General features: G+C 47.4%; 1 protein-coding gene across 2 annotated transcripts in view; it reads left to right on the top strand.

Moving 5' to 3' along the window:
- usp34 (ubiquitin specific peptidase 34) overlaps window positions 1-27,685 on the top strand; it is a 55,668-nt gene that overhangs the window by 26,197 nt on the left and 1,786 nt on the right. For both annotated transcript variants that reach the window (XM_017457479.3, XM_017457478.3), the window contains 51 exons: window positions 356-456; window positions 1,347-1,565; window positions 1,800-1,925; window positions 2,012-2,134; window positions 2,241-2,324; window positions 2,565-2,651; window positions 2,831-3,031; window positions 3,157-3,239; window positions 3,403-3,443; window positions 3,831-3,955; window positions 5,589-5,741; window positions 5,970-6,130; window positions 6,216-6,520; window positions 7,149-7,312; window positions 7,433-7,498; window positions 7,603-7,749; window positions 8,024-8,080; window positions 8,607-8,684; window positions 8,795-8,889; window positions 10,382-10,554; window positions 10,763-10,913; window positions 11,039-11,117; window positions 11,209-11,262; window positions 11,517-11,612; window positions 11,812-11,876; window positions 12,277-12,352; window positions 12,566-12,613; window positions 14,119-14,184; window positions 14,928-15,008; window positions 15,143-15,228; window positions 16,301-16,469; window positions 16,597-16,671; window positions 16,886-17,037; window positions 17,142-17,295; window positions 17,466-17,510; window positions 18,726-18,830; window positions 19,641-19,788; window positions 19,905-20,035; window positions 20,436-20,609; window positions 21,103-21,432; window positions 22,467-22,624; window positions 22,807-22,885; window positions 23,348-23,474; window positions 23,698-23,805; window positions 24,624-24,728; window positions 24,880-25,004; window positions 25,097-25,220; window positions 25,324-25,403; window positions 25,643-25,783; window positions 26,892-27,038; window positions 27,159-27,306. In XM_017457479.3, coding sequence (XP_017312968.1) covers window positions 356-456; window positions 1,347-1,565; window positions 1,800-1,925; window positions 2,012-2,134; window positions 2,241-2,324; window positions 2,565-2,651; window positions 2,831-3,031; window positions 3,157-3,239; window positions 3,403-3,443; window positions 3,831-3,955; window positions 5,589-5,741; window positions 5,970-6,130; window positions 6,216-6,520; window positions 7,149-7,312; window positions 7,433-7,498; window positions 7,603-7,749; window positions 8,024-8,080; window positions 8,607-8,684; window positions 8,795-8,889; window positions 10,382-10,554; window positions 10,763-10,913; window positions 11,039-11,117; window positions 11,209-11,262; window positions 11,517-11,612; window positions 11,812-11,876; window positions 12,277-12,352; window positions 12,566-12,613; window positions 14,119-14,184; window positions 14,928-15,008; window positions 15,143-15,228; window positions 16,301-16,469; window positions 16,597-16,671; window positions 16,886-17,037; window positions 17,142-17,295; window positions 17,466-17,510; window positions 18,726-18,830; window positions 19,641-19,788; window positions 19,905-20,035; window positions 20,436-20,609; window positions 21,103-21,432; window positions 22,467-22,624; window positions 22,807-22,885; window positions 23,348-23,474; window positions 23,698-23,805; window positions 24,624-24,728; window positions 24,880-25,004; window positions 25,097-25,220; window positions 25,324-25,403; window positions 25,643-25,783; window positions 26,892-27,038; window positions 27,159-27,306 — 6,216 coding nt within the window. The remainder of the gene's footprint in view (window positions 1-355; window positions 457-1,346; window positions 1,566-1,799; window positions 1,926-2,011; window positions 2,135-2,240; window positions 2,325-2,564; window positions 2,652-2,830; window positions 3,032-3,156; window positions 3,240-3,402; window positions 3,444-3,830; window positions 3,956-5,588; window positions 5,742-5,969; window positions 6,131-6,215; window positions 6,521-7,148; window positions 7,313-7,432; window positions 7,499-7,602; window positions 7,750-8,023; window positions 8,081-8,606; window positions 8,685-8,794; window positions 8,890-10,381; window positions 10,555-10,762; window positions 10,914-11,038; window positions 11,118-11,208; window positions 11,263-11,516; window positions 11,613-11,811; window positions 11,877-12,276; window positions 12,353-12,565; window positions 12,614-14,118; window positions 14,185-14,927; window positions 15,009-15,142; window positions 15,229-16,300; window positions 16,470-16,596; window positions 16,672-16,885; window positions 17,038-17,141; window positions 17,296-17,465; window positions 17,511-18,725; window positions 18,831-19,640; window positions 19,789-19,904; window positions 20,036-20,435; window positions 20,610-21,102; window positions 21,433-22,466; window positions 22,625-22,806; window positions 22,886-23,347; window positions 23,475-23,697; window positions 23,806-24,623; window positions 24,729-24,879; window positions 25,005-25,096; window positions 25,221-25,323; window positions 25,404-25,642; window positions 25,784-26,891; window positions 27,039-27,158; window positions 27,307-27,685) is intronic.

Genomic DNA, 27,685 nt, shown 5'->3' with positions numbered 1-27,685 from the left:
CAGGCGTCATAGGAGAAGACTCCTATAGAAATAATTGAAAATAATTGTTGCACACCAATATTTAACAAAGCCATTTTGGGGGGGGGGGAATCTGTGTTTTGTTTACGATTGTCTGATATCCACGAGAGCAGGGTATTTCTGTGAATTTTTGTATCAAAAGGTTAAACACACAATTTTTCACAGCCTTCTTCGCTCATATTTACCAAGGGTGCCAATATTAGCGGAGGACGCTGTAACTGTAATAATACAATACTTGCCTGTATCTAGCATTTGTGGACATTTATCTCTGTAGTGTGGAAATCGCCTTCATTGTGTGTGTGTGTGTGTGTGTGTGTGTGTGTGTGTGTGTGTGTAGGTGGTCTGATGGGTCCAGTGCGAATGATCTCATCAGGTCATGAACTGACCACGGACTACGATGAGAAAACACTACATGAGCTCGGGTTTAAGGACATGCAGGTAAAATCCTAGACTCTCTCTCACACTCTCTCTCTCTCTCTCTCTCTCTCTCTCTCTCTCTCTCTCTCTGTTCCTTTACACAAACCATTTCAACATGTCACATCTCTCTATCTCACTGTCTCATGTGTGCCCTCTCTCTCTCTCTCTCTCTGTGTCTGTGTGTGTCTCTCTCTGTGTCTGTGTGTCTCTCTCTGTGTCTGTGTGTGTCTCTCTCTGTGTCTGTGTGTGTCTCTCTCTTTGTGTCTGTGTGTGTCTCTCTCTTTGTGTCTGTGTATGTGTCTCTCTCTGTGTCTGTGTGTGTCTCTCTCTGTGTCTGTGTGTGTCTCTCTCTTTGTGTCTGTGTGTGTGTCTCTCTCTTTGTGTCTGTGTGTGTGTCTCTCTCTTTGTGTCTGTGTGTCTCTCTCTCTCTGTGTCTGTGTGTCTCTCTCTCTCTCTGTGTCTGTGTGTGTGTCTCTCTCTCTCTGTGTCTGTGTGTGTGTGTCTCTCTCTGTGTCTGTGTGTGTGTCTCTCTCTTTGTGTCTGTGTGTGTGTCTCTCTCTGTGTGTGTGTGTCTCTCTCTGTGTGTGTGTGTCTCTCTCTGTGTGTGTGTGTCTCTCTCTGTGTGTGTGTGTCTCTCTCTCTGTGTCTGTGTGTGTGTCTCTCTCTCTGTGTCTGTGTGTGTGTCTCTCTCTGTGTCTGTGTGTGTGTCTCTCTCTGTGTCTGTGTGTGTGTGTCTCTCTCTGTGTCTGTGTGTGTGTCTCTCTCTGTGTCTGTGTGTGTCTCTCTCTGTGTCTGTGTGTGTGTCTCTCTCTCTGTCTCCCTCTGTGTGTCTCCCTCTGTCTCTCTCTCTATCTCTATCTCTATCTGCGTGTGTGTGTGTGTGTGTGTGTGTGTGTGTGTGTGTGTGCTAGATGGTGTTTGTGTCTCTGGGCGCTCCTCGGAGGGAGAGGAAGGGAGAGGGCGTACAGCTCCCAGCCTCCTGCTTGCCTCCTCCTCAGAAGGAACACATCCCCATGCTGTTGCTCCTGCAGGAGCCGCACATCACCACACTGTTCGACCTGCTGGAGATGCTCGCCTGCTTCAAAGCTCCCGGTCCCGAGCGATCCGAGCGCACGCAACACACCACTCAGGTAACGGAAACACACACACACACACACACACACACACAATAACTGCATGGTCACTGTCTACGCTCCCTACGTGTAGGGTACATCATATACGTTTCCGTCCTTCCTATCAGGACGCAAATGAATGTATTGGCACCCCGGCTTCATTAAAGCCACTGAAACACCATGGTACAGATGGTTCTGTATTCGGATTAGTAACTCTTTCTGGTGTGTGTTTTGTCTGTGCCTGGTGTTCAGAGTGTACGCTGTGAGGATCTGCACCTGCATGCGGAGAATCTCTCTCGGCGCGTGTGGGAGCTGCTCATGCTCCTGCCTACGTGTCCCAACATGCTCCAGGCCTTTCAGAACATCTCGGACGACACGGTCAGTCACGTGACCCGTTACACCGCTACGTCGGATGTCTTGTTTAAGATGCCCTGATGGGGTGTGTGTGTGTGTGTGTGTTTTAGGGTTCTGATGGCCTTTGCTGGAAGGATCTATTGAGGATAAAGTCGCCTCATAAGCTGCTGTATGCTCTGGAAATCATTGAAGCTCTGGGAAAACCCAACCGCAGAATACACAGGGAGTCTACAGTACGTACACACACACACACACACACACACACACACACACACACACACAGGCAAAACATGTTATCTGGAAATTTTAGTGTATGAATAACGTGTGTGTGTTTCACAGGGTAGTTACAGTGACCTGTACCCAGACTCAGATGACTCGAGTGAGGACCAGATTGAAAACAGCAAAAACTCATGGAGCTGCAAGGTCTCTCTCTCTCTCTCTCTCTCTCTCTCTCTCTCCCCATATCTCTGTCTCTGTGTGTATCTGTCTTTTTCTCTCTCACACAAACTTCTAGATTTCAGATTATCACAGCTGCCCATAAAATCTGTGACCATGAACATTCAAGAGGGTGGTGTGTGTGTGTGTGTGTGTGTGTGTGTGTGTGTGTGTGTGTGTGTGTGTGTGTGTGTGTGTGTGTGTGTGTTTTACTTTCCAACATTGTAGTTTGTGGCATCTGGAGGACTTCAGTTGCTGCTGGAGATTTTTAACTCTGCAATCCTCGAGCCTAAGGAGCAAGAGTCATGGACTGTGGTGAGACAGATGGACGGACACGCACGCACACAGACACACACACACACACACACACACACACACACAGACATACGGTCTCCAGAATATTTTTGAAAACCAAGACAGTTGCTAATTTTGATTTCTCTCTTTCTTTTTGTTTCTCTCGTTCATTCTCTCCCCGTCTCTCTACACCCCCCCAGTGGTTGTTGGACTGCTTGGCGTGTCTGCTGAAGCTGATATGCCAGTTTGCGGTGGACCCTACTGATCTGGACCTGGCCTACCACGACGTCTTCGCCTGGTCTGGCCTCACAGACACGCAGCGCAAAAGGGCGTGGCCCGGGAAGTCCCGCAAGAGCACCGGGGAGCATGGGAAAGGCCTGCACATACCACGGCTTACCGAAGTATGATGGCGTGACATGGACCCGACCTTTTATCATTTCATAACATCATAGATCATATTATAATGTTTACTTCCATGGACGATTTTAGCTAACGTACGTGTGTGTGTGTGTGTGTGTGTGTTTAGGTGTTCCTCAGTCTCGTCCAAGGTACCAACATGATCCAGCGACTAATCAACGTGGCCTATACCTACGACAACCTGGCACACAGGTAACACACACACACACACACACACACACACACACACACACACAGAGTGAGGGGACGTGCTCAGTCCCATACGTGCTTAAATCAGTAAATAAATGTTTGTCTGTTTGCCAAAAAAATAAAACGTACAACGCAGCGGACATCATTTCCTTTTCCTGTTTCTCAGAGTGTTGAAAGCGCAGTCGGACCACCGATCTCGTCATGAAGGTGAGAACGTTTTCAGCGCTTCCCCATGACAACACTCCAGAGGTTTCGCTCAACACCGGAGTCTTGTACTGACCGCTGTACAGTTTTTAAAAATATATATTGAGTAATTAATAAAGTGTTGCATTATGACCTGTATTCGCATAGCAAATCTGATTGGCTCCTGTGTTGTATGGTGCAGTAACACTTACTGGGAGCTGGCGCGTGATTAATGATAGCGATGCGCTGAGAGGTTTATCAGGATTGTGTGTTACTGTATGCAGTGTGTGATGTAGGCATGTTTTACAGTAGTGAAGATGGGGTTTAGAGATGTACTCTGGGTCACCACCACGTCTGTTTACTGAGTTACTAAGTGTGTAATGACCGTGTGTGTGTGTGTGTGTGTGTTAGTTACCCACTACTCGATGTGGTTGTTGGTGAGTTGGGCGCATTGCTGCTCCATGGTGAAGTCCAGCCTCGCTGACAGTGACCATCTACACGACTGGCTGAAAAAACTCACCCTGCTCATTCCAGAGGTACAGCAACCGTGTGAGAGAGAGACTCACACACCCACACAGAGAGAGAGAGACACACACACCCACACAGAGAGAGAGAGAGAGAGAGAGAGACACACCCACACAGAGAGAGAGAGACACACACACCCACACAGAGAGAGAGAGAGAGAGAGACACACCCACACAGAGAGAGAGAGACACACACACCCACACAGAGAGAGAGAGAGAGAAAGAGAGAGAGAGAGAGAGACACACACACCCACACAGAGAGAGAGAGAGAGAAAGAGAGAGAGAGAGAGACAGAGACACACACACCCACACAGAGAGAGAGAGAGAGAAAGAGAGAGAGAGACACACACACACCCACACAGAGAGAGAGAGAGAGAGAGACACACACACACCCACACAGAGAGAGAGAAAGAGAGACACACACCCACATAGAGAGAGAGAGACACACCCGCATAGAGCGAGAGAGAGAGACACACACACCCGCATAGAGAGAGAGAGAGACACACACACACGCATAGAGAGAGAGAGAGAGAGAGAGAGACACACACCCACATAGAGAGAGAGAGATACACACACACACACACACACACACATAGAGAGAGAGAGAGACACCCACATAGAGAGAGAGAGATACACACACACACCCACATAGAGAGAGAGAGACACACACCCACATAGAGAGAGAGAGACACACCCACATAGAGAGAGAGAGATACACACACACACACACACACACACACACATAGAGAGAGAGAGAGAGACACCCACATAGAGAGAGAGAGATACACACACACACCCACATAGAGAGAGAGAGACACACACCCACATAGAGAGAGAGAGATACACACACACACACATAGAGAGAGAGAGAGACACACCCACATAGAGAGAGAGATACACACACACACACATAGAGAGAGAGAGATACACACACATAGAGAGAGAGAGAGATACACACATAGAGAGAGAGAGAGATACACACCCACATAGAGAGACACACACCCACATAGAGACACACACCCACATAGAGAGACACACCCACATAGAGAGACACACACCCACATGGAGAGACACACACCCACATGGAGAGACACACACCCACATGGAGAGACACACACCCACATGGAGAGAGACACACCCACATGGAGAGAGACACACCCACATGGAGAGAGACACGCCCACATGGAGAGAGAGAGAGTGAGACACACCCACCCACATAGAGAGAGAGAGAGAGAGATGTATAGATGTGATTCCCAACCCACTGTTTGTTTGCTCTTTATTAAACCATCTGCATTGCATCCAACTCAGAAAGAGACTTGGTTTAAGCACTCATTTTATTCATACTATAAATTACTCTCTCTGCCTTTCTCTCTCTTTGTCTCTCTCTCTCTCTCCCTCTCTGCCTTTCTCTCTCTCTCTTTCTCTCTCTCTCTCCCTCTCTGCCTCTCTCTCTCTTTCTCTCTCTCTCTCTCTCTTTCTCTCTCTCTCTCCCTCTCTGCCTCTCTCTCTCTTTCTCTCTCTCTCTCCCTCTCTCTTTGTCTCTCTCTCTCTCCCTCTCTGCCTTTCTCTCTCTCTCTCCCTCTCTTTGTCTCTCTCTCTCTCTCTCTCTCTCTCTCTCTCTCTCTCTCTCTCTCTCTCTCTCCAGACGGCAGTTCGTCATGAGGCGTGTAATGGACTGTATAAACTGTCCCTGTCGGGGCTGGAAGGAGGAGAGTCTATTAACAGATCCTTTCTGTTGTTGGCTGCTTCAACGCTGCTTAAATTCCTACCAGATGCACAGGCTCTTAAACCACTTCGTGTGAGTCTCCCCTCACACACACGCACTCACTCACTCACACACACTCACACATAAACACACACACAATCGCGGAAAGGTATGTGTTATAACTTAACCGCTAGTGACCAGTATGTAGGGTAGAACTGCCCTGGTAACTCTATTCCTTGGGGCTGTGACGTCGGTCAGGGTGATGTGTTGGGGTCGGAGGAGAGGGTACAGTTGCCGATGGTTGTGTGTGTGCGCATGCAGGTGGAAGAGTATGAGGAGGAGGCCGTGTTGCGCTCTGGCTGTAAGGAATATTTCTGGCTGCTGTGTAAGCTCATCGATAACATTCACGTTAAAGATGCGAGTCAGACCACGCTGCTGGACCTGGACGCTCTCGCCCGACACCTTGCAGACTGCATACGCAGGTATTTTTCTGTCTCCTGTCTGGTTCTGCTTCGCACTTTTTATCCGTCAGTCTTCCTCTCATTCCTTCCTCCGATTGGCCCGCAGCCGTGAGATTCTGGACCAGCAGGACGGGGTTGCGGAGGACGACGGTTTGACGGGGCTGCTGCGTTTGGCCACCAGTGTGTTAAAGCACAAGCCCGCGTTCAAGTTTTCACGTGAGGGTCAGGAGTTCCTGCGCGACGTCCACGACGTGCTCTTCCTGCTGCCCAGCCTCACCGACCGCCTGCAGCCCAAGTGTAAGAGCCACGCGGCCCGCGCCGCCGCCTACGACCTGCTCACAGAGATGCTCAAGGGCTCCGTGGACAACTACAGACTGCTGCACAACTGGGTCATGGCCCAGCACATGCAGGGTAACACACACACACACACACACACACTATTTATTTAATTATAAATATTTACTATTTATTTAAAATCCTTCACATGGTGACCTGAACAAGGTCCCTCACCTTGTTACCCCAATAAAGTCCTTCCCCTTGTTACCCCATTACGGTCTCATGCCATTACCCCAATAAAGTCCTTCCCCTTGTTACCCCATTACGGTCTCTCATGCCATTACCCCAATTAAGTCCTTCACTTTGTTACTCCACCAAAGACCCTCATGCTATTGTCCAATCGAAGTTCCCCGTGTCTATACCTGGCTAAAGTCCTCTGGTTTGTTACCCCACCAAGGTTTCTTGCCTCACTACCCCACTGAGGTCCCTCACCTTGTTACCCCACCAAAAAAACCCTCGTGTCGTTGTCCAATCGAAGTTCCCCCTGTCTGTACCCGGCTACGGTCCCTTGTTTCGTTACCTCACCCAGGTTTCTTGCCTCGTTACCCCACCGAGGTCTCTCGTGTCACTATGCCACCAACGTTCCCTCACACCCGAAGAAGGACCGCCCTACCCTCTAGTTCCCTTCTAGTTCCACCCCCGGTTATTCCCCAGATCAGCCCCTACGAGGTTTTTGACGTTTCTCATCCGTGTCTCTTCATAGCTTCTCACGCGCCGTATAAATGGGACTACTGGCCTCACGACGATGTCCGAGCCGAATGTCGCTTTGTGGGCTTGACCAACCTGGGGGCCACGTGCTACCTGGCTTCAACCATCCAGCAGCTGTATATGATCCCGGAGGCCAGGCAGGCGGTCTTCACGGCAAAAGTGAGCGCTCTCACTCTCTCACACACACACACACACAATGTGCGTTACTGCATAACAATATCAAATATCTGATACAAGTGTAAAGATTATTGAGCGCGTCTCTGCCCGGTTTGCGTTCAGTATTCAGAGGAGATGAAGCACAAGACTACACTACTGGAGCTGCAGAAGATGTTCACGTATCTCATGGTAAGGCCATCAGAGATCCTTCCATCCGCCCCTCCGTGTGTCTCAGATTTTAACAAATGGCTGGGTTGTTTTCGTTTTTTGTTTTACCTTCACCCCCTCGGTAGGAGAGCGAGAGGAAGGCGTATAACCCACGGCCTTTCTGTAAAACCTACACCATGGACAAGCAGCCCCTAAACACGGGAGAGCAGAAGGACATGACCGAGTTCTTCACCGACCTCATCACCAAGATCGAGGAGATGTCTCCCGACCTGGTCAGTGTGTGAGTGTGTGTGTGTGTGTGAAGAAAATCTGTCGCTAGTTTTAGTCAATCCTAAGCTAAGCTAACACACGCCTGACTTCAGGGACGTTTTTCCACTACGGTTAAAGGAGAGAAAAAAAAGAGAGGGATGATCCAGCTGGAGCACGGGTCAGTGTGGCTCGTCGTCTCAGACACGCGCCGCACATGCAGAGCAGCTCTGTGTTACACAAGCAGGAGGAGTCTGATGAACGAGTGTGATCCGTGTGTTTGTGTGTGTTCTTTTTTAGAAAAACACGGTGAAGACGCTGTTCGGAGGAGTCATTACCAACAACGTGGTCTCTCTGGTCAGTAAACAGCGCGCTCAGCATCTGAATTTACTACTCAAAAATGAACAAATAAAACATTTTAGCGTTTCAGGTCGTTAGAGTTTGAATCGCTCGCGTCAGGTGAAGATGAGGTGAAGATAGTGATTTTGAATAATCGTGTGATGATTCTAGTGAATAGAATCCGGGAGCTGAATCGTACTTTCATCGTTAACGTTTGGTATTGTGATTTATTCACATGCTTACATCGCGCTCTGTTCGCTCTGTTCGCTCTGTTCGCTCTGTTCGCTCTAGTCCAGCAGAATCGCTGCATCCTGTACGCTTTGTTTTGTTTCGGTGTTAAATCTCAAATTAAATGTACGGACAAATAAAATAAGCATAAACGGCGTTCTGGGGTTTTTTAGGTTTTTTTTTTTTTGTACGTTAAATGACACGAGATTCACAACAAATGTACTGTATACGTTCATCAACTTCTAGTAGAACATTTTTAACTTTCAAATAGACGATAAACAATAACGTGTGTGTGTGTGTGTGTGTGTGTGTGTAGGACTGTGATCATGTGAGTCAGACGGCGGAGGAGTTCTACACGGTCAGGTGTCAGGTGGCCGACATGAAGAACATCTACGTGAGCGACTCTTACATACACACTCGTTTCCACACTGAGCTTTTCCCTCTTTCATCACATCATCGTGTGTGTGTGTGTGTGTGTGTGTGTGTGTGTGTGTGTGTGTGTAGGAGTCTCTGGATGAGGTGACTATTAAAGACACGCTGGAGGGAGACAACATGTACACGTGCTCTCAGTGTGGGAAGAAGGTGCGCGCTGAGAAACGGTACGGTACTGGCTCTCTCTCTCTCTCTCTCTCTCTCTCTCTCTCTCTCTCTCTCTCTCTCTCTCTCTCTCTCACATTCTGTCTCTCTCTCTCTCTCACATTCTCTCTCTCTCTCTCTCTCACATTCTGTCTCTCTCTCTCACACATTCTGTCTCTCTCTCTCACACATTCTGTCTCTCTCTCTCACATTCTGTCTCTCTCTCTCTCTCACATTCTGTCTCTCTCTCTCTCACATTCTGTCTCTCTCTCTCACATTCTGTCTCTCTCTCTCTCACATTCTGTCTCTCTCTCTCTCACATTCTGTCTCTCTCTCTCTCTCTCTCACATTCTGTCTCTCTCTCTCTCACATTCTGTCTCTCTCTCTCTCACATTCTGTCTCTCTCTCTCTCACACATTATGTCTCTCTCTCTCTCACACATTCTGTCTCTCTCTCTCACATTCTGTCTCTCTCTCTCTCACATTCTGTCTCTCTCTCTCTCACATTCTGTCTCTCTCTCTCTCTCTCATTCTGTCTCTCTCTCTCATGCTGTCTCTCTCTCATGCTGTCTCTCTCTCTCTCATTCGGTCTCTCTTTCTCATTCTGTCTCTCTCATTCTGTCTCTCTCTCATATGCTGTCTCTCTCTCTCATTCTGTCTGTCTCTCTCATTCTGTCTCTCTCATTCTGTCTCTCTCACATTCTGTCTCTCTCACATTCTGTCTCTCTCTCTCATTCTGTCTCTCTCACATTCTGTCTCTCTCTCATGCTGTCTCTCTCTCATTCTCTCTCTCACATTCTGTCTCTCTCTCTCTCTCTCTCTCTCTCTCTCATTCTGTCTCTCTCTCATGCTGTCTCTCTCTCTCATGCTGTCTCTCTCTCTCATTCTGTCTCTCTCTCTCATGCTGTCTCTCTCTCTCTCTCTCATTCGGTCTCTCTTTCTCATTCTGTCTCTCTCATTCTGTCTCTCTCTCTCATTCTGTCTCTCTCTCTCATTCTGTCTCTCTCTCATATGCTGTCTCTCTCTCTCATTCTGTCTGTCTCTCTCTCATTCTGTCTCTCTCACATTCTGTCTCTCTCTCTCATTCTGTCTCTCTCTCTCTCTCATGCTGTCTCTCTCTCATTCTCTCTCTCTCATTCTGTCTCTCTCTCTCTCGTGCTGTCTCTCTCTCTCTCTCTCTCATATTCTGTCTCTCTCTCATTCTGTCTCTCTCTCATTCTGTCTCTCTCTCTCTCTCTCATTCTGTGTCTCTCTCTCTCATTGTGTCTCTCTCTCATTCTCTCTCTCTCTCATTCTGTGTCTCTCATTCTCTCTCTCTCTCATTCTGTGTCTCTCTCTCATTCTCTGGCTCTCTCTTTCTTTCTGTTTGTCTCTCTCTCTCTCTCTCTCTCTCTCTCTCTCTCTCTCTCTCTCTCTCTCCCGCAGCATCTTTCGATGTGATTTGAATTTGTAACGCTTTGTCAGTGAGGTGATATTTTATTGGGTTTATTTTAATCGAAATGTTTTTCATCCTCAGGGCGTGTTTTAAGAAGCTGCCGCGGATCCTGAGCTTCAACACCATGCGCTACACGTTCAACATGGTGACGATGATGAAGGAGAAAGTGAACACGCACTTTTCTTTCCCGCTTCGCCTCGACATGACGCCCTACACAGAGGACTTCCTCATGGCCAAGGGCGACAGGAAGGAGGGTATGCCTCACTAGAGTATATATATATATATATATATATATATATATATATATATATATATATATATATATATATATATATATATATATATATATATATGTATGTGTGTTGCTTTACTGTACGAGTCACATGACCATAAAGCGTAAGTGCACGATATCGTCTAGAAATGACCGTAACGGCTGCTTCTTGTTTTCGGCGTCCCCGTCAGGTTTCCGTGACGACGGCGAAGGGAAGGAGGTGGAGAGTTACGAGTACGACCTCATCGGCGTGACTGTACACACGGGCACGGCGGACGGCGGCCATTACTACAGCTTCATCCGGGACATCGTCAACCCCCACGCCTACCGCAACAACAAGTGGTGAGGAAGAGCGAGACGCGCGACAGCGTGCTAATCCGGCTAACGCTGAACCGCTAGCGTGATTTCAGTAGCGCAGTGATCCGTCATTTATTTATTTAATTTTTTTTATTTTTAAAAACTCTCAGGTACCTGTTTAACGACGCCGAGGTGAAGCCGTTCGATTCGGCCCAGCTGGCGTCCGAGTGTTTCGGAGGAGAGATGACGGTAAGTGCTAGCTGAAGTAGATCTGCGTCGACGTTCGGCGTTATCGTACGAGCTGTTTGTTTGTTTGTTTATTTATTTTCGTCCTCTACAGACGAAGACGTACGACTCGGTCACGGACAAGTTCATGGACTTCTCTTTCGAAAAGGTGAGCGTCTCGTCCTCGTGTCTTCCCATCGTGTTTTAAATACCGCACGCGTTCCATGCGGTCGAGTGCAAAAGTTTGTGCGCCCTCGGTTTAGTGTGCCGGGTCTCGCAGCTCTTCCTTCATTCTTTTCGAGCAATAAAAAGGGTCAACTCGCGTACGTTAAAACGCTTCTCGCTATTATCCTTATTATTATTATTATTTTGTGGTTATCTGTTTATTTATGTACGTATTCATCGCGGGAACTTTCCTCCCAGACGCACAGTGCCTACATGTTGTTCTATAAGCGGGTGGAACCGGAGGAGGAGAACGGGAAGGACTTCAGCTTCGACGTTTCTCCTGACCTGCTGGAGGTACTCACACACACACACACACACACACACACACACACACACACACACACACACACACACACACAAAAACTCTCTCCGACGCTGTACTAATCACTCACATCATGCTCATAAGGTGTTTCATTCTCGTACTCTTTCTCTCTGTGTGTGTGTGTGTGTGTGTGTGTGTGTGTGTGTGTGTGTGTGTGTGTGTGTGTGACAGTGGATCTGGCACGACAACATGCAGTTTCTCCAGGACAAGAACATTTTCGAGCACACCTACTTCGGGTGAGTTCTACGTCAAGGACAAGCGCGTTAGAACGTAACGGTAGAAAATAAAATTAGCGATTAGTGACTTAATCACAGACTAAAAGCCACGCCCCCTAGGCTCAATTAAAAGGTCATCGAGATGGTTGATCCGTATTTGAAGGCGTGCATCGTCTGAATGAGAATTGTTTCATGCGTTAAAAGCTACATTCGTGCATTAAAAGCTACAAAAGTTTATTTTGTTTGATGTTGATTTCATGCTGATTTTAATCGGAGTAAACGTCACCGGACATCGTGGCCGTGTAAGATCGCATACGAGTCGTTAAGTTGCCCGAGTCTGCCAGCCAATCAGAAGCGTGTATTCCCCACGGCGCCGGTTTAAGTGTCTCCTTTCCGTATCCCGGTGTGTATTTGTGTGCAGGTTCATGTGGCAGTTGTGCAGCAGCATCCCCAGCACTTTACCCGACCCCAAAGCTGTCTCGCTCATGACTGCCAAGGTAATACCCTCCACAGGCGTGTCACACAGCCGACTCAGCGGGGTTCAGTGCTGAACTCGGCACTCTTATCGCCCTGCAGTCCAACACGCCTCATTTAAATAATGACCCTTCCTTAAATGTCCTTTAATGAGATTTTTATGATTTTTAAAAATTTTCCTTCCTTCCAGTTAATTAAGTTCATTAAAGTTCCTCATGTTGTTCTCTCCGTCACAGCTCAGCACCTCGTTCGTCCTGGAGACCTTCATTCACTCAAAGGAAAAGGTGAATAGTTCGTCCTGTCCTTTCTTTCCCCGTCCTGTCCTTTCTTTCCCTGTCCTGTCCTGTCCTTTCTTTCCCTGTCCTGTCCTTTCTTTCCCTGTCCTGTCCCTGTCCTGTCCTTTCTTTCCCTGTCCTGTCCCTGTCCTGTTCTTTCTTTCCCTGTCCTGTCCTTTCTTGTCCTGTCCTTTCTTTCCCTGTCCTGTCCCTGTCCTGTCCTTTCTTTCCCTGTCCTGTCCTTTCTTGTCCTGTCCTTTCTTTCCCTGTCCTGTCCCTGTCCTGTCCTTTCTTTCCCTGTCCTGTCCCTGTCCTGTTCTTTCTTTCCCTGTCCTGTCCTTTCTTGTCCTGTCCTTTCTTTCCCTGTCCTGTCCTTTCTTGTCCTGTCCTTTCTTTCCCTGTCCTGTCCCTGTCCTGTCCTTTCTTTCCCTGTCCTGTCCTTTCTTGTCCTGTCCTTTCTTTCCCTGTCCTGTCCTTTCTTGTCCTGTCCTTTCTTTCCCTGTCCTGTCCCTGTCCTGTCCTTTCTTTCCCTGTCCTGTCCCTGTCCTGTCCTTTCTTTCCCTGTCCTGTCCTTTCTTGTCCTGTCCTTTCTTTCCCTGTCCTGTCCTTTCTTGTCCTGTCCTTTCTTTCCCTGTCCTGTCCTTTCTTGTCCTGTCCTTTCTTTCCCTGTCCTGTCCCTGTCCTGTCCTTTCTTTCCCTGTCCTGTCCTTTCTTGTCCTGTCCTTTCTTTCCCTGTCCTGTCCTTTCTTGTCCTGTCCTTTCTTTCCCTGTCCTGTCCCTGTCCTGTCCTTTCTTTCCCTGTCCTGTCCCTGTCCTGTCCTTTCTTTCCCTGTCCTGTCCTTTCTTGTCCTGTCCTTTCTTTCCCTGTCCTGTTCTTTCTTTCCCTGTCCTGTCCTTTCTTGTCCTGTCCTTTCTTTCCCTGTCCTTTCTTTCCCTGTCCTGTCCCTGTCCTGTCCTTTCTTTCCCTGTCCTGTCCTTTCTTGTCCTGTCCTTTCTTTCCCTGTCCTGTCCCTGTCCTGTCCTTTCTTTCCCTGTCCTGTCCTTTCTTGTCCTGTCCTTTCTTTCCCTGTCCTGTCCTTTCTTGTCCTGTCCTTTCTTTCCCTGTCCTGTCCCTGTCCTGTTCTTTCTTTCCCTGTCCTGTCCTTTCTTTCCCTGTCCTTTCTTGTCCTGTCCTTTCTTTCCCTGTCCTGTCCTTTCTTGTCCTGTCCTTTCTTTCCCTGTCCTGTCCCTGTCCTGTCCTTTCTTTCCCTGTCCTGTCCTTTCTTGTCCTGTCCTTTCTTTCCCTGTCCTTTCTTGTCCTGTCCTTTCTTTCCCTGTCCTGTCCTTTCTTTCCCTGTCCTGTCCTTTCTTGTCCTGTCCTTTCTTTCCCTGTCCTGTCCTTTCTTGTCCTGTCCTTTCTTTCCCTGTCCTGTCCCTGTCCTGTTCTTTCTTTCCCTGTCCTGTCCTTTCTTTCCCTGTCCTGTCCTTTCTTGTCCTGTCCCGAGTCACATTTAACGTGTGAATTTGGTCTCCAGCCCACGATGCTGCAGTGGATCGAGCTTCTCACCAAACAGTTTAACAACAGCCAGGCGGCGTGTGAGGTACGAACTCTTACTATTTTTATTTCCTTCCAGCTCGCGCTGCACAATAACGGATGAAACGACGATTTAAACTGTTGCTTGATATTAAAGTCATGATTTTTCACATACGTTACCTTTCACATTATATTGTGCGTCTTGGACACCGATTTCACGCGTTTAATCACACCTTCAGATCAAAACCCTTTTAAGGTCACGAGAAACATTTCGGTCGGGCGTCCACAAACTTTTGACCGGCAGTGTGTATTCGATCAGGTGTATAGACCTATAGCTTTAATTAATCTCAACCGCTATTGAATATTTTGTACGCTAGATGGAATGGATTCTGTGGATGGGGAAGATGGGATGATGTACCAGCACGGTGGATAATCAAGCACTGTGTATTATTTTTATTCGGCTCAAGGAAGTCAAAGATGACGATTTAAAACCAGGATACATCTGCAGCGTAATCTTTACTTCTCGTCCTTGTTGACGTTTACATTCGTGGCGTTCTTATCCAGAGAGCCTTGCGTTTATTTCATGTGTACGTCTGAGCGGTTGAGGGTTAAGGGCCCTGCCGAAGGGCTGGGATTTAATCTCACGACCTTATGAGAAACACAAATCCAGTGTCTGAGCCACTGAGCTACCACCAGGTGGGACTTGAACCCACGACCTTTGCATCTTAGAAGCCCGATGCTCTGAGCCGGTATGCTGGTTCTCGTAGCGTAGCCTCCACTCTGCCTTAACCGTCCTGTCCTGTGCCGCAGTGGTTTTTGGACCGGATGGCCGACGACAACTGGTGGCCGATGCAGATTTTAATCAAGTGCCCGAACCAGATCGTTCGACAGGTGAGTTTACTCATCAGTCGCCTCCGAAGATCAGCTCGACCCAGTCAAAATACGTTCGGTCCTTATGACCCGAGCTCTGCATCAGGGACGGCCGTGACGCTCGCACACTAATTCCTGTGGTGTTTGGATTGCAGATGTTCCAGAGGTTGTGTATTCATGTGATTCAAAGGCTGAGACCAGTGCACGCCCATCTGTACCTACAGCCAGGAATGGAGGATGGGTAAGAGAGTGTTTGTGTGGGGTAACGGGGTGTGTGGGGTTCACCCGCACGTCCGGAGATCACGCCAGGGGCAGCAAGACAGGGTGGGCGGGGCGTAGTCTCTCCCCTCTCTCTCTCTGTCTGTCTCTCTCTCTGTCTGTCTCTCTCTCTGTCTGTCTCTGTCTGTCTCTGTCTGTCTCTCTCTCGCTGTCTCTCTCTCTCTCTCTGTCTGTGTCTCTCTCTCTGTCTGTGTCTCTCTCTCTGTCTGTGTCTCTCTCTCTGTCTCTCTCTGTCTGTGTCTCTCTCTCTGTCTCTCTCCGTCTGTGTCTCTCTCTCTGTCTCTCTGTCTGTGTCTCTCTCTGTCTGTGTCTCTCTCTGTCTGTGTCTCTCTCTGTCTGTGTCTCTCTCTCTGTCTCTCTCTGTCTGTGTCTCTCTCTGTCTGTGTCTCTCTCTGTCTGTGTCTCTGTCTGTGTCTCTGTCTCTCTCTGTCTGTGTCTCTCTCTGTGTCTCTCTCTTTCTGTCTGTGTGTCGTTCTGTCTCTGTCTTTCTCTCTTTCTATCTCTGTCAGTCTGTCTCTCTCTCTCTTTCTGTCGGTCTCTCTCCGTCTCACTGTCTCTATTGGTCTGTCTGTCTGTGTCTCTCTCTCTCTCTCTCTCCTCTGTCAGTCACAGTGACACTAGGCAGTTTTGTCTATCTGTGAGCTCGTGCATGTGGAAGAGGGCAGATAGCGTTTGTATTGGTAGCTGTTGTATGATTGGCAGAGCTGGTTTGGGGGGCGGGGCGAGCATGATCTGTTGACTAAACTAGGCAGAGAAATGGGGGAGGTGGAAGATAGCTGGTGCATTAATGCCGCTTAATGTGCATAAAATCTAAGCTTTTCTTTCTAACATTCCGCTAGCATAACATTTAAAATCCCACGTCCACACTGGAAGGAACTGGACAAGCAACATTAACCAGACAAAAACTAAACCAGACGACTAATTGATTCTGTTCAGGGGGCGGGGTTGGTAGAGGCAGTAAAGACGTTACGTAGTTAAAAGCCTCGGTATTGTACGGTCCAGGTTGTAAGGGGTTTAAGTGGCTGTTCCTGCAGGTCTGACGACATGGACGCCCCCGTGGAGGACATCGGGAGCCGATCGTGCGTGACGCGCTTCGTCAAGACGCTGCTGTCCATCATGGAGCACGGGGTGAAGCCTCACAGCAAGCACCTGACCGAGTACTTCGCCTTCCTCTACGAGTTCGCCAAGATGGGCGAGGAAGAGGTGACGCCAGCTAGCTTCATCTCTCTCGCCACGGTTTTATTGTTTAGCGTCGAGCTGGGATTTCACTCCCGGTGCTGCAGCCGCTTTACTCGCTTGGTTTTTTTTTTGTGTTTGTTTTTGTTTACAGAGCCAGTTCCTGCTGTCCCTGCAGGCCATCTCCATCATGGTGCACTTCTACATGGGTACTAAAGGTCCTGAGAACGTGAGTACTAATGCTCGAGCCTTCTGAGATGTTTGAAACTAGACTACTGGACAAAACGGAGATGTCTTGTGCTTCTAAAATAAAATCCGTTGGAAAGTCATTGGAATTCCTGGCTTTTTATTTTAGGTTCCTGTCAATTTCCTTTTTCAGGAACCTAGAAGTCTTTTTTTTTTTTTTTTTTTTTTTGCTAAATCTGTGTGTGTTTCCTCACCAGCCTCAGGTGGAGGTGCTGTCTGAGGAAGAAGGAGAGGAAGAGGACGAGGAGGAGGACATCTTGTCTCTAGCGGAGGAGAAGTACCGACCGGCCGCTCTGGAGAAAATGATCGCCCTCATCGCCCTGCTGGTGGAGCAGTCCCGCTCGGAGAGGTCTCTCTCTCACACACACACACACACACACACACGCGCGCACGTTGACCCACACGATGCTGATACCCTACAGTCCGGTCTAACTCGTGTTCTCGTCTCTACAGACACTTGACTCTGTCTCAGAGTGACATGGCGGCTCTGACCGGAGGGAAAGGGTTCCCCTTCCTGTTCCAGCACATTCGAGACAGCATCAACATCCGGCAGACCTGCAACCTCATCTTCAGCCTGTGCAGATACAACAACAGGCTCGCCGAGCACGTACGCCACCACACACACACACACACACAGCCAAACTAGTCCTCCTCGTATTCATATCCGTCTTTATATTTGTCTATCTGTTCATTCCGAGTAACGTATATATTCGTATACACACATCCACAACATCTGCAGATCTGATCTCCATGACGACTTTCTTCTTTTTGCTCTAGATCGTCTCCATGCTCTTCACGTCCATAGCCAAGCTCACACCCGAGGTAGGTCCTCCCGTCTCGTACCGGAAGAAAGCGGCGCTGCGGCGCCGATACTGTATTCATCAGTGAAGTTTGTATGCAGAAGATTCGTATCAGTCGGCCATTCACATGTCGTCTTATATCGTGAACAGGAAGCTGTGTTTATTTATTTTTACATGGATTACTGGTTTAAAATAAACAAATAAATAAATTGTACTTTAAGAAATCCTTAGCAGTGCATCTGCTGTGTGATTAACCTTCAAACAAACAAACAAACAAACAAACAGTCGTTTTCATTTGTGGTCATGTCAAGGACATCATGGTTGACGTCGCCATGGCGATGTAACGATGCCCTGAAGACTACCACCACTGTTTCTCACAGATGGGTATATAAGGTTCTACTGCTGGAATGCAGTGTTTTCCTTCCTCCAGACATAACGCTTCTCATTTAAACCGAAAAGCTCTATTTTGGTCTCCTCTATCCACAAAACATTATTCCAGTAGCCTTCTGGCTCGTCCGTGTGACCTTTAGCAAACTGCCGACAGGCAGCAATGTTGTGTTTTGGCGAGCGGTGGTTTTCTCCTCGCAACCCTGCCATGCACAGCATCGTTGTTCGGCGTTCTCCCGATGGTGGACTCATGAACATTAACGTCAGACAGTGTACGAGAGGCCTTTATTTGATCAGAAGTTACCCCGAGTTCCGTCGTGACCTCGCAGACTCTTACACGTCTTGCTCTCGGAGTGATCTTTGTCGGTCGCCAATCCTGGGGAGGGGAACAACGGTTTTTACGTTCTTACTCCATTTGTACACGATCTGTCCGACTGTGCATCGGTGGAGTCCAGAACTCTTTAGAGATGGTTTCGTAACCTTTTCCAGCTCGACGAGCGTCGACACCTTCAAATTAACTGCTCGTCCTAGACGTTCACATACTTTTGCCACTCGCAGACATGTAATATTGCATCGTTTTCCTCGATAAATAAACGACCGAGTGTAACGTTTTGGTCTTGTTTGTTTTAATTGGGTTCATATGTAGAGATATAGAAAATGATAAAGGGTTCACAAACTTTCAAGCACCTCTGTTTGACACACCGGCACCTCGTTGGTGGAAAAAATAAAAAATAAATAAAAAATAAAAAACAATTTCTTACTTAATATTAAATTGGGGGCTATGTTTCACTTTTTTCTTTATTTCTCGTGTGTGTGTGTGTGTGTGTGTGTGTGTGTGTGTGTGTGTTAGGCGGCGAACCCTTTCTTCAAGCTCTTGACCATGCTGATGGAGTTTGCTGCAGGCCCACCCGGCATGCCCTCCTTCGCCTCCTACATACTGCAGAGGATCTGGGAGGTAAACGACAGGGCAGTTATTCTCCCCGTGTTTACTAGAAGATTCCACGTTAACGGCCCGCGCCTGTGGGGTTCAGACCTTCTGAAGCAAACAAGGCGCTCGTGACCGCTCTCGACGCGCCCCAGTGGACGCTGTAATTATCGTGTAATTATGGTGTCGTTTCAGAATGATTTCCGAGTTTGACGGTCATCTGAAACGAGCCGAGCGGCCAAGCGGAGCCGGCGCGAGTCTGAAATCCGTATTAAAAACGTATGTTCCGTAGACACGGCCCCCCTCAACGGCGGCGTGACGGCTAGTTCATTTCTTTCCCACCGTCGTTAGCTGGCTTCTGCTCCGGCGGCCATGTTTTCTAGTTGCCTAGCAACAGCGTGTTCATTACTTGAGTAGGAGGTACCCAGAAGATTCCGAATGTTTATAAAGTGAATAAAGGGCTTAATAAAAAGACGAGGAAGGAGGAAATTGTTCATCAAAAATGAAATGATAAAGTAGGAAGGTCAAAATTAGGAAATAAATCACCGCAGTGAGTGAAAGAAGAAAAAAATAACAAAATACTTTTTTTTTTTTCTTTTTTTTTTTCTTTTTTTATAAAAGAGTTTAAACATAGAAGGAAGTAAGATCATTCAAAATAGTATTAGAGTAAGCTAAATAATAAGAGATTTATAACGTCTTTTCGTGATTTAAAAAAAAAAAATAATAATTTTATTGGACATTCGATTTATCAATTAGCCCCTAAAACATACCTCTCTCTCTCTGTCTCTCTCTCTCTCTCTGTCTCTCTCTCTCTCTCTGTGTCTCTCACTTTCTCTGCAGGTGATTGAGTATAACCCGTCTCAGTGTTTGGACTGGCTTGCAGTTCAGACGCCGCGTAATAAACTGGCTCACAGCTGGGTGCTGCAGAACATGGAGAACTGGGTGGAGCGTTTCCTGCTGGCACACAACTACCCTCGCGTCCGCACCTGTAAACACACACACAGACACGCACACACACTCACACCCTCACCTGCCCTCATACACATTATTATTACCCACATGTCTGCTGGTCTAAACACACACTGTCTGCGTGTGTCTCCTCAGCGGCGGCGTACCTGCTCGTCTCGCTCATCCCCAGTAACTCGTTCCGTCAGATGTTCCGCTCCACGCGTTCCCTCCACATCCCCACGCGGGATCTGCCCCTGAGTCCAGACACCACCATCGTCCTACACCAGGTGAGCTTCCCCCCCACACACACACACTGCCATTTTGTCATTTTGTCTGGAGCACAGAGTCTTAACGGCTGAGTGACAGCTAAGTTAATTCCTTATCCTCTGTCGTTAGCTAGTTTATGCTCCGCGGCCATGTTTTCCGAGTTACCTAGTTAGAGGTGGAGTTAGTAGAAAGTCCATGCTACGATATTCCTGATGGTCCAGGGTGGTCAGATGAGTGTGACGAAAGCAGTTCATTGCCATACGACACTGGCCAAGTGGTCAGATAAAGCTAGCTTATGCTCGACGGCCATGTTTTCCAGTTTCCTAGCAACAGTGTTCTCATGAGTTGTGTAGAAAGTACGATTATTTGTTTTTTGTTTTGTTTTGTCCCTACCGCTATTTATCTCCTCCTCTCGTGCAGGTCTACAACCTCCTGTTGGGTCTGCTGGGCCGGGCCAAGCTCTACGTGGACGTGGCGGTGCACGGCACGACCAAACTGGTGCAGTACTTCAGCTTCATGACCTACTGCCTCATCTCCAAGACGGAGAAGCTCATGTTCTCCAACTTCTTCATGGACCTGTGGAACCTCTTTCAGGTGAGGAGAGATCGCCGAGAACCTACCAAGTTTGGTTTTATACTCGAGTACTCAGATTGTGTTTACAAACATCTTTACAGCTTTTTCCTCATGAAAAATTCACGCCTTTATGAATATGCACGGATATGCAAATTAGGAGTGGCTCCTCGTCCCTCCTGCCCGATGTTTTAGTATCTCTGAAGAGGAATCTAGCTCGAGTCTTGATTTTTTTTTTTTTTTTTTTCCCCTCACTGATTTAGTTCACGGCAATATTGAAATATTGTTGCCATTACAACCACGATCCCCCCCCCACCCCACCCAACACTAATATAGCTAGCTAGCTAATCACGGAAAGACCGAGCTTCAGATCTGAAAGCCGTAACACACACACGCTCAATATTTGCAGTGTTGCAGATTTCACTTGCGAAACATGCCATATTTATTTATTTATTTTTTAAAACATGACATAAATCAACATCTCCATCCTTCTCTCCACTTCCACCCGACCCCTCAGCCCAAACTCTCCGAACCGGCTATCGCCACCAACCACAACAAACAGGCCCTGCTGTCGTTCTGGTACAACGTGTGCGTGGACTGCAGCGAGAACGTGCGCCTGATCGTGCAGAACCCCGTGGTGACCAAGAACATCGCCTTTAACTACATCCTGGCCGATCACGACGATCAGGAGGTGGTGCTGTTTAACCGCGCCATGCTACCTGCTTACTACGGCATCCTGCGCCTGTGCTGCGAGCAGTCGGCCTCCTTCACACGCCTGCTCGCCTCGCACCAGAACATCCAGTGGGCCTTCAAGAACCTCACGCCTCACGCCAGCCAGTATCCTGGGGTACATAAACACACACACACACACACACACACACGCGCACGCGCGCGCACACACACACACACACATTTAGCACAGGTGCATAGTGTGATAAATTTACGCCACCCAAACGTCATCGGACGTTTTGTAATATCTGGTTGGTACTGCTGCTATTTTTTCCCCCACTTAGGGGTGCCTTCGCTCTGATTTGGAGCTCCGAACGTTGCACCGTAAATGTAAAAAAAAAAAAAAGAAACGGAAGATTCGAACATTTTTGACCGCAACGATCACAAAAAACAAACAAAAAAACAAGCTCTGACGTGAAATCCTGTACGGACTGTAGAGGGCGATGTTAACTAGAATCCGATGGGATTATTTTCTAGAGGAATCCGGACACTCGTTAAGTTAACCCCTGCAGCGTTTCCATGGAGATCATGTAGAATAATCGTACACGGACGCTTATTGACACCTGTTTGCAGTAAACAGTACGAAATGCAAACATGGCCCTTTTTCATTTGACTCGCCCTCATGTATAATATCCATTTTTTTAATCATTTTTGTGTATCGCGTTCCAGCGCTTAACGTCCGGTTCACTGGTCCGAATCTCAGAACACATGGCATTTCTGTGTCTGAAGTGACACCGTGTACATCACGACTCTTTAAAACTTCAAGCTTTTGTTTTACGGCGTGCAGCGTGTGATTTACATACAGCCACGCGTGTACAGTATACAGGAGTAAATACACACCCACATCCATACAAACCTCTCTCTCTCTCTCTCTCTCTCTCTATCTCTCTCTCTTTCGCTCTCTCTCTCTCTCTCTCTCTTTCGCTCTCTCTCTCTCTCTCTCTCTCTCTCTCTCTCTCTCTCTCTCTCCTGAAGCCGTTCTTCCTGCTACACGACCAGAAAAAAGAGGTGTGGATGCATACAGCTGTAGATACTGATTCATTCATCTTTATTAACTGCTTTATCCTGGTCAGCGTGTACTATAATTACACTTGTGATCCTGACACTCTCTCTCGTGTGTGTGTGTGTGTGTGTGTGTGTGTGTGTGTGCAGGCGGTGGAGGAGCTCTTTAACCTCATGCAGCTGTTTGTGGCTCAGAGGGCTGATATGAGGGAGGAGGATGTGGAAGATATTAAACAGTTTAAAAAGACCACCATCAGCTGCTACCTACGCTGCCTGGACGGCCGCTCCTGCTGGACGACTCTCATTAGGTACACGCGCACACACACACACACACACACGCTCGCTCGCTCATTCTGCTCTGCATGTTTACAGGATAGTACATTGTTATTGAGTACTCGCATCATGTGACACTCTCCGGAGATCAGCACATTCACACTACTTTCTGTTACAGTTGTGTGTGTGTGTGTGTGTGTGTGTGTGTGTGTTTCAGTGCCTTCCGTGTGTTACTGGAGAATGACGAGGACCGACTGTTGGTGGTGTTTAACCGAGGACTCATCTTAATGACTGAGGTACAGCTTACACACACACCCTTTCTCACACCCTCTCTCACTCTTTCTCACACACACACACTCACTCTCTCACACACTCTCTCACTCACTCAAATTTCACCGTATCAACGATTACTCACTTTACACAATGAATTAATATTTTCACTTTATGTTGAGCGTCTGCCATTCAAGTCCCCGTGAACGAGCTTTTACTATAGAAACGATAACGCGTCAGAACGAGCGCATTAATATAAACCCGTGATTTTACAGCTGCAGTACTGTCCGAGCTGCTGTTTATAGAAAACTAATCAACAAAGAATAAAAAATAACCTCAACAGCGCTGTGCAGCCATACACACTGATTTATCTCCTCAATCTCTCTCTCTCTCTCTCGCTCTCTCTCGCTCTCTCGCTGTCTCGCTCTCGCTCTCTCTCTCTCTCTCTCTCGCTCTCTCTCTCTCGCTCTCTCGCTGTCTCTCGTTAGTCATTTAACACCCTGCACATGATGTACCACGAGGCCACGGCGTGTCATGTGACCGGCGACCTGGTGGAGCTGCTGTCTATTTTCCTGTCCGTGTTAAAGGCGACCAGACCCTACCTACAGCGCAAAGGTGCTCCGTTACCCATAATGCACCCTGCATGTATCTGTATACATCTAGAGCAATTTATAATAATGAATCCTTACCCATGATGCACCACACCTAAGGCAAAATTAGTTACACTACACCATTCATTTTTAAACTGTGCCAAGCAAGAGTTACTCATTTCTGTCTCACGTGTGTGTGTGTGTGTGTGTGTGTGTGTGTGTGTGTGTGTGTGTGTGTGTGTGTGTAGATGTGAAGCAGGCTCTGATTCAGTGGCAGGAGAGGATTGATTTTGCACACAAACTGCTGACACTGCTGAACTCCTACAGTCCTCCAGAATTACGTAACGCCTGTCTGGGTAAACACACTCACACACACTTTAAAAGAGATTTTATTTCTCTGCACCGTAACCCGGAGAGGAAATGGTTTTAGGGCCGGGCGATATGACGATTCGATATCGCCACCATGATACGTTCTGTTACAATACACTCTTCTGAGAGATATATATTATATATATATATATATATATATTAGTGTGTGTAAAAACCCGAGCATCTTGTGTCAAGATACTTCTTTCATAAGATTAATCAGATATTTCATAACGTCATCATTTTGTAAAGTTAATCTCTTAGCTTTCTAATCTGTTTACAACCACACGCTTTTTATTTGAAATCTGCTCACGTGACATACACACTTTTACCATAGCAACACTGGTACCTTTTGAGTCCCAGCTAGTACTTCCTAGCTATTATTATTATTATTATTATTATTATTATTATTAATAATAATTTAAGATCTTTTTTAAATATATATTTAATCTAATTATGCCAAGGATTTCAATAAAAATCAAGGGACACGTTTGTCGACTTCAGCAGCGTTTAAGGCATCACGTGGGGATGACTGTGATTAGCGCCACCTGCTGCCAGAGACTGTGCGTTTACAGAGACCTTATCAGTGTTTTATTCATTAACGCGGTTTTCACCGATGCCGAGTCTGTCCGAACTTAAAAATGGATCGGACTGCTTTGTTTTGGTAAACGAGAGATTGGTGGACATGATGATGATGACGACGATGATGACATGGCTGTGTCACTCTAGAGATGTGTACAGGTGTGTATGAGGAACGAGGCGGAGTCACAGAGTTCAGCGTCGTGTCTCTCTGTCTTCTCTTCCTCAGACGTGCTGAAGGAGCTGGTGCTGCTGAGTCCACACGACTTCCTGCACACGCTCGTCCCTTTCCTGCAGCACAACCACTGCACCTACCACCACAGCAACATCCCCAGTAAGACACACACACACACACACACCATCACCACAGCAACCCTCATCACTGCTCTTTAAATACAGTTCATGTGTTTAAACAGGCTTTTAGTGTAACAGTTATATTGTGTGTGTGTGTGTGTGTGTGTGTGTGTGTGTGTGTGTGTGTTTAGTGTCGTTCGGCCCCTATCTGCCCTGCAGAGAGAACATCAAACTGATGGGAGGGAAGAACAACATTCGGCCCCCCAGACCTGAACTCAACATGTGCCTCCTTCCCTCCATGGTGGAAACCAGCAAGGTGTGTGTGTGTGTGAGTGTGTGTGTGTGTGTGTGTGTGTGTGTTAGTTAATTGATATTAATTAACATTAACATCGCTGTTGGTCCCTGCAGGGGAAGGACGAGGTGTATGACAGGATGTTGATGGACTACTTCCTGTCTTATCACCAGTTCATCCACCTGCTGTGTCGAGTCGCCATCAACTGCGAGAAGTTCACCGAGACGCTCGTCAAACTCAGTACGTGTGTGTGTGTGTGTGTGTGTGTGTGTGTGTGTGTGTGTGTGTGTGTGTGTGTCTTTTTGCACAGGTGTGTATGTTCTAACTGTGTACCTGTGTGCAGGTGTGATGATGGCGTATGAAGGATTGCCGCTGCACCTTGCCTTGTTCCCCAAACTCTGGACTGAACTTAGTCAGTCTCAGGTAACACACACACACACACACACACACACACACAATTCGCAAACAGTACTGTGTTACTGTACGTGGGACGTGTAGTAATAATAATAATATAGTCCGAGACCTGAATTTGGAGGTTAAATAATATTTTTTTGTCCATCTCTCCTCTCCACACTCACTCACAAACACTCTCTCTCTCTCTCTCTCTCTCTCTCTCTCTCTCTCTCTCTCTCTCTCTCTCTCTCTCACACACCACTGCGTAGTCCACGTTAGCTAAGACCTGTGTGAAGCTGCTGTGTGAGGACCCTGCGTTCGGAGAATATATCAAGTGTATTCTGATGGACGAGAGGACCTTCCTCAACAACAACACCGCTTACTCCTTTCTCACCTGCTTCTTACCGAAGGTATCACACACACACGCGCACACACACACACACACACACTGTTCTCCTCACACTACATCAGCACACAGTGCAAAGGTTTAAACCCCTCCTAGAACATGATGAAATGAAGGGAAAAACAACAACAATAATAATAATAATAATAATAATAATCATCATCATCTTAGGGCTTCAGTAATGCCCTGTATTTTATAGCCTTTCATATCCTCTGAACAGCTTTTGAATCCTTTAGGTATTATTTTAAGTACATATTTTTCTGATTGAGGTCGTGTGAAAGCCGTTTTTATTTAAATTCCCTTTGACTCTTAACTTTCTTTTTCAATAAATAAACACGCACTTTAGCTCGTGCTAGTGCTAGTGAAGAGGAGTGCCTGAGTGACTGAGGCTCTGAACGCCGGAAGAGGTTTTAAAGCGCACCTGTTATGCTTTTTCAAATATTCCCTTTCACGTAGTGTGTTATATACGTAGCTGTTTGTGAACGTAAAAAAAAAAAGTCTGCAAAGTTTCAAAAATCAAAAGCGCACGACAAACGGAGTTATCGTCTTCCAAAAGAACGAACCGATTCTGAACAGCTGAAAGGAGTCGTTTGTGATTCCAGATGTACTTCCTGTACTAACCCACGTAATTTAGTAATAAAAAAACAACCCCGCCTCTGCTGAAACTCGTTACGGTAGTGGGCGTTTCCTTTTCAGTGGTAGACCCATCACGACAGACTGGGACGTCTGACCAATCGGAGCGGAGTATGCTCTCTGAAAGGAGGAGTTTAGAATGAATCCTTTAGAACGGATCATTGAACGAGTCGTTTGTGACACTGGGGGTGGGGGGGGGTGGTAACACTGCAATTTAAATTATGAGCACGGTAAAGTGTTTTTTGACCTCGGATGCACGTAGATCTATTGTATGAGAGCTTTAAAACAAAATTAGGCACGTTTCCAAACCATAAAAGGTGCGCTGGGTATGTGGATATACTGTCAAATACAGTCTACTAAAGCTGAGGGGGTGGGTGTGGTCAATCAGAGATTATTATGGGTGTTATAGACAAGTGTGTTGTAATTTGACTCATAACCCTTTGTGTGTGTGTGTGTGTGTTTGCGTGTGCGTGCGAGCGAAGGTGCAGCCACAGGTCTTATCCGGGCCGAGCTGTGCTAACCTAATCAGTGTGCTGGTCACCAACCTGCTGAACGAGTACCACTCCCTGCAACCCGAACTGACCAATCAGAGCGCAGAGCTCAGCAAGACCAGCAGCCTCCTCAATGCAGTCAGTACCACACAGTTCTCTCTCTGTCTGATCCACTTCAGATTTCACTGATTGAAATAATTGTGTGTGTGTGTGTGTGTGTGTGTGTGTGTGTGTGTGTGTGTGTGTGTGTGTGTGTAGGATCTTCGAGCTCTGGTGCTGATGTTGTCGGTACACACGCCTCAGCAGCTGGACCCTGCTCTCGGCCCCGCCCTGCAGGAGCTGCTCACCAAATGCACTGCTTGCTTACAGCATCGCTCCACACACACGCTGGAGACCAAAGCCAAAGGTTTACACACACACACACACACACACACACACACACACACACACACACACACACACACACTAACTGTACTCGCATGTTCTGCTATTCTGGATGATCTACGAGAAACACTGTTAAGAAAACAACAAAGGGTTTGAAGTAAGGCAGGACCCTTGAACATTAGATGCCCAGAGGGAGGTCCTATTCACATGACCGCTCAAAAGTTTAGACACACTGTTTCTGTACCGTCTGTGTCGGCCCAGTGCTCGCCGAGTCTGGAACTCGTCAAGGCGTTTCTCAGTTTTGGATCAGTCACCGTGCTCAGATAATCTGCCACGCTGTACTGTCTGTTTAGGGCCAGATAACCCTGCATTTTACTCTGGAGTTTAGTTTGGGCTTCCCA

The sequence above is a fragment of the Ictalurus punctatus genome, chromosome 26 (assembly GCF_001660625.3).
Source record: "Ictalurus punctatus breed USDA103 chromosome 26, Coco_2.0, whole genome shotgun sequence".
NCBI lineage: Eukaryota > Metazoa > Chordata > Actinopteri > Siluriformes > Ictaluridae > Ictalurus > Ictalurus punctatus.
Note: the sequence above shows the minus strand (reverse complement) of the source record. Positions and strands in the feature narration are given on the sequence as shown.